Source organism: Felis catus, chromosome B1 (assembly GCF_018350175.1).
Source record: "Felis catus isolate Fca126 chromosome B1, F.catus_Fca126_mat1.0, whole genome shotgun sequence".
Taxonomy (NCBI): Eukaryota; Metazoa; Chordata; class Mammalia; order Carnivora; family Felidae; genus Felis; species Felis catus.
The window spans coordinates 73,720,606-73,731,078 of record NC_058371.1 but is presented as its reverse complement, the minus strand read 5'-3'; the positions used below and the strand labels follow the sequence as shown (position 1 = coordinate 73,731,078).

General features: G+C 46.4%; 1 protein-coding gene across 1 annotated transcript; it reads right to left on the bottom strand.

The window, feature by feature from the left end:
• Positions 1-920: 920 nt before the first annotated feature.
• On the bottom strand, positions 921-9,383 carry SFRP2 (secreted frizzled related protein 2). Its single transcript, XM_003984929.5, has 3 exons — positions 8,621-9,383; positions 6,125-6,205; positions 921-2,078 (listed from the first exon to the last, which is right to left on the bottom strand). Exons 1-3 carry the CDS (start codon positions 9,117-9,119, stop codon positions 1,774-1,776), a joined length of 885 nt encoding a protein of 294 aa, XP_003984978.3. The 5' UTR covers positions 9,120-9,383; the 3' UTR covers positions 921-1,773.
• Between the last annotated feature and the right edge of the window lie 1,090 nt (positions 9,384-10,473).

Below are 10,473 nucleotides of genomic sequence, written 5' to 3'. Positions count from 1 at the left end.
AGACAGAATTTGTCATCCGAAGGCCCTGAGTTTCAGCCCCGGCTCTGTCTCTTATGAGCTGTGCCATCTAACTCCTCTGAGCCATAGTGTCATCATTTAATAGAATTTCTGTGGAGGTTTCCAAATAAAATAGTGAAGGATTCGCATGGACATTTTGTGGATGGATGTCTATCTGTCCTCTCACTAGCCCCTGCCTTTCAATGGATATTCCTCAAATCATGGCTCTTTATCTAAAGGGTTAAAGTTTAAGTGGAGAAGAAGCTAACATTTTTTGAAATGTTTTTCTTTTTTTTAATGTTTATTTCTTGAGAAAGAGAACGAAAGGGGGGGGAGAGAGAGAGAGAGAGGGAGAGAGAGAGAGAGAGAGAGAAAGGAGGGAGACCCAGCAGGGGAGGAGCAGAGAGAGAGGGAGACACAGAATCTGAAGCAGGCTTCAGGCTCTGAGCTGTCGGCACAGAGCCCGACGTGGGGCTCGAACTTGTGAACTGCGAGGTCATGACCTGAGCCGAAGTCGGATGCTCAACAGACTGAGCCACCCAGGCATCCCGCGATGGTTATTTTCATTATGAAAATCTCGGGAAAGGGAAAGCACAACTTCAAGCTCATGAACCTTAGTTTTAAAGTAGGATTACCGTATAGCTACAGCTGAACTGCTGAGAAGGGACAAAAAGAGGAAAGTCCTTTGTAAAGCCTTCAAATCTCTGCCTCCCCACTGGGCCTGCAGTGGTAAAAATCTGTGTGAGATGTGGGGCACAAGGCAGCAGCCAGGTGGTGTAGGGGAGAGACACTTTCGTGAGTCACCTGAGAAACAAGACATTTTAAACTGTGGGAGGGTTGGGCCTCAGGAGAGGGGGAGTGACCACTCTGTACGTCACCCTTCCCATTTCCTTCCATTAAGAAGAAAAGACAGAAGACAAGCAGTAGGTAAAACAGGATGTAAAGTTTATATACAAGAATATAATGTTTATCTGAAATATTTACAGTGTTGGTTAAAGCAATATTTTTACAACTTTTTAAGGTCAACTACTATGTATATTACAGGTAAGCTACAATGGTTGAATTTGCAAAATTAAGTAAAAAATGTTTTAAACAAAGCTTAAAGTACTCAGGTCAGTTATGAAATCTGTCTGTTTGCCCTTTATTTGAAGAACTCGTGCTGTGATGGTTAATGTGCTCTTTATAAATGGAAGTACTCTACCTGGAAATGTAATAACATGCTACTGCTGTAAGTTCCCAATGAGGGTGTGAAACGACAAGTGAATTTTAAGACTTAGGCTCTCAGTCTCAGGCTGGAGCCGAGACATGTTGAGATAACAGCCAGCTTTATCTCAACGAGGTTTGTGACCCACAACAGTTTGGGCCACATTGAAAAATGAAGCTATTTGCACGTTATGGCAACCTTAGCAGAAAGTGAAAAACAGCTGACCCAAACCAAACAGAAAAACAAAAATATCAGACCCAAGTCACGGTTGTAGCTATTCAACACTAAAGCGAGCTATTTAAAAACTTCATAAAAATATTCATGATTTTATTAGTTTAAACATTTCTACATGATCTGGGTGGGGTTTTCCTTTATGTGAAAACAGCTACCCCTTCCCAAGGCCTCCTAAGGCCTTATAACTCAGGAGATGCTGGGGGGTGCAAACGTGCAAAAGGCGAGGGAAGCCGCTCCAGGCGGGGGCTGGAGCTGCGAGAGCCTGTGCTTGGGGAATGAGAGCTGAGGACCCAGAGCGGAGATGGTCAGCCTAGCCCTGGAGCTGGCCTGGGGGCAAACTAGCACTGCAGCTTGCGGATGCTGCGGGAGATGCGCTTGAACTCTCTCTGCCCCTTCTGCCACCGCTTCACTGAGGTGATCACCAGCTCCCCGCCCAGCTTCTGTCCCATGACCAGATAGGGCGCGTTGATGTCATTCATCTCCTCGCAGGTGCACTGCAAGCTGTCTTTGAGCCACAGCACCGACTTCTTCAGGTCCCTTTCAGACACACCATTCAGCTTGTAAATGGTCTTGCTCTTGGTCTCCAGGATGATTTTGGTATCTCTGTTGATGTAGGTTATCTCCTTCACTTTTATTTTCAGTGCTACGAAGACGGGAGGAGACAGAATCACACTGGTTGTAATAAGGGAATAAAGTATAGAGTGGGGGCTTTCCTCACCCCGTTCCACTGCATATTTGTTGACTTGGCCTGGGGGAGGGAAGAAGAGCTTCCTGCAACTAATGAGACTGTCAGGGGCTGAGGTGTGGGGGGTTGGGAGCTGGGGGCAGCAGGTGGCTTCATTTCTAAAGCCTCAAAGGGTTTGCCAGGCACTCTATTTCAAATCAGCCATCCTTTCAAAATTCTCTTAGCGGGACTCAATTAATTAACTTCTCTTCCTCACCCTTGTGTTCTTGTGTTTGTATGTAGGTTGCATGTGGTTCGTGCTTTCCTCAACAAATGACTTCCCCTATTGGAAACTTCAGCATGAAAAGAAATGCCTGACTCTTAGGTGAAACGTGATCCTTCTGTGGCCATAAACTTTAAACTCAATTTATTACGTTGGAGAGGTTTTTGGACAAACCTGTAAGGAAATTATATCACACAATCATTGTTTTCTAAAGAACAGACTACAGGGAAGGAGAATTGATCTTACAGCTGCATTTGATTTGGTAAAGCAACTAAGAGAAAAAATATCCAAGACTCTAAGACCACAACATGTTTAGCTGTAAAAGTGCTTTTCTGAAGATCTCACTCTCATCTGCTATCTTTTGCTTGTCCAAGGCCAAGGCATTTGCAGATCATATATGTACCGTTTCCAAAGTGGATATGTGGACTCACTAGAATGCTAAGACCAAAAGTAAATGGTTTACTATAGAAGACACGTTTTACGGTCATGAACAATCTGGTTTGGGAAAGAAAACCCTACAAACATACATGCTGGAATTAAATTTCAAGACTCCATGAAGGCAGGGAAAGGGTAAAATTTTAAGGTTGGAAAGGATCATCCAGTTAAAATCTCTTATTGATACACAAAGAACCTGAAATCCAGAGAAGTTAGTGATTTACACAAGGTCACCCACTTAGGTTGTGTCCTGGCTGAGTCTAGTTCTCGGAACCATGGTCCCCAAACCCCCTTCTTTAATACCACTGTGATTTCTTAAGGCAGCATCAAATTTCTGGTCCAGGTTACAGCATTAACATCCCCAACTGTAATGTGTCCTAAGACTGTTAATGACACTGATTAAGTGTTCCATATAGATGATGTGCCAGTGACACTTCCTGATTTTGATGGAGTTCAGTATATTATTAGTAACAGAGGAAGAGGTGTGTGTGTGTGTGTGTGTGTGTGTGTGTGTGTGTCTATAACTACTTTGGGGATCTCTCTCTCCCTCCCTCTCTGTTTCAGAAAGGGAATTTGAGTAACCATGGCTTTTCCAGCCCACCAGGAAATGACTGAAACTTAACCAGATAAATCAAAGATGCTGCGATTTGGCCAATCATTATTTTGTCTGATGCACATCTGAACCATAGTACTGAGTTCTCAGGGTTTATAAGACTTACGTCATGGAACAAGTCACATGAAAAGATCACATGTTCCTGTGGCCTCTGCATAAGGGGTTGGGGGTGGGAAAGATGCGTGGTGGGAGAAGTGATTATATGTTGCCTGGAAGTTTGTCTATAGCACAGATAGAGCATGTGTGATAGAGCACCTGGTCAAATTAAACATTCTTGATCTCTAAATATCAGAAAACCATTACTTTTAACCAGGAGGAAGATTTATTACTCATCTTTTTCTAGCTATAAAATAATCAACTTCGCAGAAGCTTACCATGGGACCAGGCATTTCCTCCCTGAATTTTCAGCTGGGACCAAATATAGGGAATCAAAGCCCCAAAATAACTTTTTCTGCCCTGGAAGATGCGAATGGGGATGCAGGAAGTGGTAGAAGGCAGAGGTAATGATACTGTCTGATCCAACAATAGGTTGTATGCATGGGCAGGCAGTTCTGGGCTAGGAGGCATTCTGTATTTTCCCTGTACTTCAGGAGTGCAGTGGGGAAAGAGTGTGATGCTTTTGTGGATGATTTAAGTTAAATAAATCAGATTTCCACCCTTGTTCCTTCTACCCTTCCATCACTTTCCAAAGTACAGAGGCAATATGGAATACTGCTTATAACACTTCCTATAATTCACGGTTCATTATCTCTTTAGAGACAAAATTAATGTGGGAAAATAGAAAACAAAGCTGTGAGGTAATATGTGTGTGTGATACCTTACATGCAGGGATATCCATGTTGTTTTGAAAGGTTTTCTCCTCTAAGGAGAGAGAAAACTAGGACATACCTTCCCCCCGCCACACACACTCTCACACACACTTTTTCTGGGGGAGGGGCTAGGTCTTGATACAGCATCCTTAGGAAGGGGTCTTCTGTGAGGGAAGCCATAAAGCAAGCATTAATATGTGCGTGTGTGTATGCGCACATGCCTACATTTCAATCATTTTAGAGCCCCATGATATAACTAGCTTTTTCATGGAAAGTCAGGAGAGAGATCTGTATTAAATCTAATGCAAAGGACGTAAGTTGCCAGAAGAAAATGATATTTTAGAAACATTTTAATGTAAGTTTTGTTAAAATTATGTTTCTTTTTTGCCTTTAATCAAATCTTTTTATCATGGAAGCTCAGAAATGTGTTTGGTAAGGCTCTAGAGATCTGAGACCGCTGCTACCCGCACGCCTGCCTGCCCTCTACTACTTAGAGTTGTATATATTTAAATATAGACATACGAAACCCTATCATCGCTTTTGTGGTTCTTGCTGAGGGGACAGACTGGTTGGGACTCAGGGTCACCTCCTTTCTTTTTTTCTTCCTTGGCAGTGTGAAGTTTTTCCTAAAGCTGTGGCTGATCTGGGATCAGCTAAGGTTAAACCCAGGACACTTCTGGAAGAGACTGGAATGGTAAGGAACAGGGACTGGACTGTCTCCAGAGTTTCAGGGACCTGGACAGGTCTGAGATTGCTGGGATGGCAAGTTGTAAGGAGAGAGTGGGAAGGTAGCTCCCTAAAGTGGGTGGTGAAGTAATTTCTCTTAGTTTCAAGGACTTTGTTGAGTATATAGAAATGTTAATACAGATCAGTTAGAATCCATTACTGTTTGATAGAGCAGGGATTATATCTGCTCGCCAGTGAGTTCGGCGCCTTCTGCCTGAACAAATACTTTTCAGGGATACGAGCCTCTCAAACACATCAAAAGGTGTCTCCTCTTGGAATGGGATGAAAACACGAATGTCCCAGGGAATGTCTGGGTGACGTTCATGGCCACTTCTGACTCCAAAGTTAGCACTGATTTCTGGGTCTAGCTGGGCTTGGCCCTTACCTCAGAGCCCTGAGGACAGTGGATAGGTGGTGATGAAGCTCTGTGTGGACAGTGTTCATCCCTCTTTTCTCGTACAATACTCTCCTAAGGGTGGTGACCCACCCTCTGTGAATCTGGGTAACATATCACACACGTTATTATCTCCAAGCACTATGTCATCGTGGTGCCTTTCATATATTTTGCCAAAGTAAATTCCTAATCTTTATTTTTTCTTCTTTTTAAATTTAAGGAACTCCTCCCCCCAAATTATTAGCCTATACCTTGGACATAGTCACTAGTGATAGAATGCAGAGGAGCAAAGCATTATGGGCTATGAATAAGGTAAAAATATTTCTATTTGATGCTGGAACAAACTTTTATTTCTAGTTAACTTAATGCCTTCAGTCTGTTTTTGCTGGGGCTAATATTTACATGCTTTAATTCCTGGCACACATATCTAGTGAGTGAAAGAACATGGCCCAAGATCATGCTTATTGGCAAGAAAAAGCCAAAGTGAAATGAAAAATGTGCCATTCAAAAGTCCTAATTTGAATAATTCTCAGTATTTGACTGAGACAGAACAATGAGTCTCACCTAAAAAGATACAACTCAGGCAAGATAGTTACATAGGGAGAAAACCGGGATAGAGCAAGTTAGATGACTTTGGGAAAGATCAGCTATGATAGTATTTTACCCAAGTCTTATCCAATAACATCTTAATGATTTGTACCTGTAAGTTGTACTGGCAAATAAAGCTTTTGTATGTGAAATCTTTGTTGTTGGTGTATTACTTACCAAAATCATTTTTACAAAGAGTTTCCATTATGTCGTTGTCATCCTCATTTTTATTTTTGCAGGCTTCACATACCTTTGGAGCTAGAAATGTGAAAAGTTAGTAAGTTTGCTTAAAAGGGAACAGCAGGTGGCGTTTGTAAACAACTCAAAGGGGCTTATCCAGGCCAGAGTAGCAATTGTTCTGTAAGACCCCAGCTTCTGCCTCTTTGAAAAAGGATCACTCATTCCCAGGAAAGTCTTCTGTGACTCCTGCTTTCTCATGGGCAAAACAAGAATGCCTATAGTTGTGTTTGAGAAATGACAGGTCAACCCCCCTCCCTGCAAAAAGGGTGTTGTGGGCACAGTGGACAGTTAACTGGGATGGGTTTTGGCTTTTTAGCTCTTCCTCCTCACTCCTGAGCCAGATTCTGTCTCTGAAATTCAAAGTTGTTCCCAAAGCTTCTCTGAGGACAAAGCACCAGAAGAAACCTGGAGGGGTTTTGGAAAATTGGTTACCACAAAACATAGCCAAAAGATTGTCTTTTTCGGCTGCAGGACACCAGTGTGGCTCAGCCTCTGCTGGGCTCTTCAGCAGAGTTGCATCTCAGGAAGGCCACTTCAGGATACTTTCTGGACAGGATACTTGTCTGGACAGGGAGAGGTGGCTAGTGTTGCAGGGGTTACATACCGGTTCTTCCCACCTTGAAACACGCCTCGGTAATTACAATAACCTGCTCTAACCGCTTCTGTATCACCCTTGTGCTTTTTGTCAAGTCTGTGGTTGAATTAAGCTGCTTTTATTTCATGGTTATCTTCCTTCCTGTGCGGGTTCTTCTTGCCCCTCTTTCTCCATTTCAAACTGTCAGAAACAAACAACCCCCTACCCCCTTAAAAACCCCAAACGAAAACACAACCAACCAAGCAAAAAACCTAAAGCTTTTCCTGAAGTGAATCATATTTGAAGCTAACTGTCTCTGGGGGTCTGATCAAATGTAGGAATATGCACTAGCACAATGATCAGAGAGCCTGCTGGTGGGGGGGGGGGGGGAAGAAAACATACTGTTCCCTTTCTTGTATTTGTAATTGTGCTAGTGCTGTGTTCAAAATTTAGGAGAAGTTTGATTTTCATTCATATGAAATTGAATTTTCACAGAAAAAAACTTTATGTGACTCAAGATATCAGAGATATGTATCAAATTAGAAAAATTTCAGAGCATGTTTTGAAGACCGTAAACTTTTATTCTGAAGGGGGAGAAGGCGATTTGGAGAAATGTACTTTATAATGTTGGTGCTGGTGGTGGAAAGAAATAAAAACAAAAGTCACACACATAAAACTGTCCTTAATTCCCCTCACTCAAACAAAATGAAACATTTCCAATTAGGAGCTCTAGGAATGTATATAAAATGTTACTAACCTGTATTGGTTGGTCTGTGGTATATGTTGGACAAATGTTTGAAATATGCCAAACATTTGCAATAAATTAGAAATCTAACCAATAAGATGATTGCAAACTGGAGGTGCCTGCCAGAAAAGATTGCTGAACAACTGTGCATTTTCTTTAACCAGTGATGGCTATAGGAAAACAATTAGAGATTGAAAAGGAGAGACTGCTGGAGCCCTGCAAGGGATGAAGGAGCTCCCTTTCCATCCCCAGGGGACCTGAATCAGCTCAGACACATTGTGTATGTTTTTCTCTCAGGAAGAGTATCAAGAACCCATGAGGTTTTCATTGCTTTGATGGTTTTTGCACAGGAACTTCCCCCTCTGTTTTCTAGAAACCTGGGAAAGTCTCTTTTGCATGATTTTCTCCAGTTAATTAAAACCACTCCTAAGATATAAGATGATTAGCGATAGAAAAATGCCTGGAGATGCCCTTTATGCCCTCTTCCTTAGATCACTGAGCAGTAAGTACAACCAGCGCTCAATTTCAACATGCTCCGCGAGCCAGTCCGGCTTTTATTCCCAAAACCTAAGTCGACAGAGAACAAAAAATACCTTAAATGACTATGCGTTTTGGCTATCGTGCCTGCACGAGAATGTTTCCCTGCCTAGAATCCTGCCCGGTGGTGAGAACGTGTTGCAGGAGGCTGAGCAAGGAGCCTCTGGCCAGGGTGCTCACTACTAACTCCTCAGCACAGCACCACTTCTAATGATCTCAAAAGTGCGACCTCCTTTAAAATTAACTGTGCATCTCTAAGGGGGAAAAATGCCTTTCAGTCCTTCGCTTTTTCTTTTTTCTTTCTTTTCTTTTGCTTTTTTTTTTTTTTTTTTTTAACTGTTTCTAAGAGCAACTGGTGTAACTCAGAAGGGAATGAGAGACTTGGGTGTGTGTGTGTGTGGTGTCTCAAATTTGTCACGAGGACAAACTACAGCAAGAAGAACGTTTGCCTCACCTGGGACTGGTACCCCTCGCGGGGACACATCGGGATGTGGGTTGTGGGCCTCGAGATCCCCACGGAAAGCCTTAGTGGAGCTGGGTGGGGGCAAGAAGCGGGGAATATGGGGGAAAGGCTTACCTTCCTCGGTGGCCGGCAGGAGGTGGTCGCTGCTCGCGAGGGGGATGCAGAGGTCGTTGTCCTGGGGGAAACGGTCGCACTCGAGCATGTCTGGCCAGGGGAAGCCGAAGGCGGACATGACTGGAGCGCAGCGGTCCTTCACCTGCACGCAGAGAGAGTGGCACGGTTGGATGGTTTCGTCCAGGTCATCGAGGCAGACCGGGGCGAAGAGCGAGCACAGGAACTTCTTGGTGTCTGGGTGGCACTGCTTCATGACCAGCGGGATCCAGGCGCCCGCCTGCTCCAGCACCTCCTTCATGGTCTCGTGGCCCAGCAGGTTGGGCAGCCGCATGTTCTGGTACTCTATGCCGTGGCACAGCTGCAGGTTGGCCGGGATGGGCTTGCAGTTGCTGCGCTTGTAGGAGAAGTCGGGCTGGCCGAAGAAGAGCCCGCGCGCGGAGCCCAAGCAGCAGTGCGAGGCGAGGACGAGCAGCAGCAGCGAGCCAGGGCCCTGCGGCATCGTGGGCGCGCGACCCCCGGGGGGCGGAGAGCGGAGCCGGAGAAGCGGGAGGCAGCCGGGGCGGAGTTCGTCCCGGCTCGCTCGCTCTGCTCTGGGCGGTTCGGGGGGCCTGGAAAGCGGGCGGCCGAGACGCCGGGCGCCGGGAGGACTGTGCGGGCGAGAAGCTCTCCACTCGGCTTCGCGCTGCAAGCCCGAGCTCAGCTCCGGGGGGCTCCGACCCGGGGGAGCAGAGTGAGCCACTGCTGGGGCCCAGCCAGAGTTTTCTTGGCCTTTTTTATGCAAATCTGGAGGTGGGGAGGGGGGAAGAAAGGGAGGAGCCAGTGCAGAGTAATCCGAGGAGGGTTGGTCACTACTCTCTAGGTCCCGTTTTCCGTTGAGAATGCCCCTCACGCGCTCCCTGGAAGGAAATTCTGCCCCCCTCCCCGGCTCCCCGCCCACTTTAGATGCTGCTGATCGCGTGCTCAAGGGTTGCTTTAAACAACAAACAAATAGACAAGCCTGGCAGCTGCGCCCCCCCCCCCCCCCCCCCGCCCCGAGAGTGCGGAGCACGGTTTGCTGGAGATGGGGGAACGCTGCGGACGCGATGGGCGGCCTCGCCACCGGGTCCCGGGGGAAACGCGCTCCGCCCCCTGCGAGGCCCCGGTCGGGGGTTGTTTGACCCCAGCCTGAAGTTTCTGCTGGGACCCCGGAGCTGTGCGGCAGAACTGCATCCCTCTGAGCCGAGAGCTCAGGCTCTTTGTGCTTTCTTCGGCTCGCGCCCGGGACCTGTCGGCCCCAGGCCGCCTAGGCGAGCTTGGTTTCCTCTCCAGTCTACAGCCACAGTTCGCAGCGTGGCCCATAACTATACCGTGTGCTGCCCCCTGCCCTTTTAAAAATCAGAATTACGAATAAAGTCGAGTGAGCAAAACTTTTACATGGAAAAGGGACTAAAACGTTGGGGTGGTTGTGTTGTTGGAATATGTCTAGATTTTGCCGTTGGGGAAATGCCTTTGCAGAATCTCGTCAGGCCCACACAAGACTGCCCACCATTTCCCGGTTTTGGATAAAAGACCTGCCCTCCCCCCGCTCCTTAAATGAAAGGGATGACTCAACGCTCGAAGGTAGCGCGGCGCGGCGCTCAGGAGCGCGGAACGGAGTTTAGGCCCCGTTCCTAAAGGCTAGTGCCAGGCCCATAGGACTGGCAGAGAATGCGCCAGGTGGACAGTCTGGGAAGGACTGGGGAACAGAGGAAGGAGCCCTGCCTGGAGATCCACGAGCGCTAGTCGTGGCCTTGGCAGCGTTGGTTCATTCATCCTGCACACGCCAGCGGGCACTGAGTGTGCAGAGGTGAAACAGGTTGGCCTTTGCTCTCGTG

Bases quoted from the DNA above. Each gene is read 5' to 3' on its own strand.
- SFRP2 (XM_003984929.5), bottom strand. From the start codon at position 9,119: ATGCCGCAGGGCCCTGGCTCGCTGCTGCTGCTCGTCCTCGCCTCGCAC. The intron at 6,206-8,620 runs GTAAGCCTTTCC...TCACATTTCTAG, and splicing joins CCTGCCGGCCACCGAGGAAG to CTCCAAAGGTATGTGAAGCC. The intron at 2,079-6,124 runs GTAAGTAATACA...CCGTCTTCGTAG, and splicing joins TCTTTGTAAAAATGATTTTG to CACTGAAAATAAAAGTGAAG.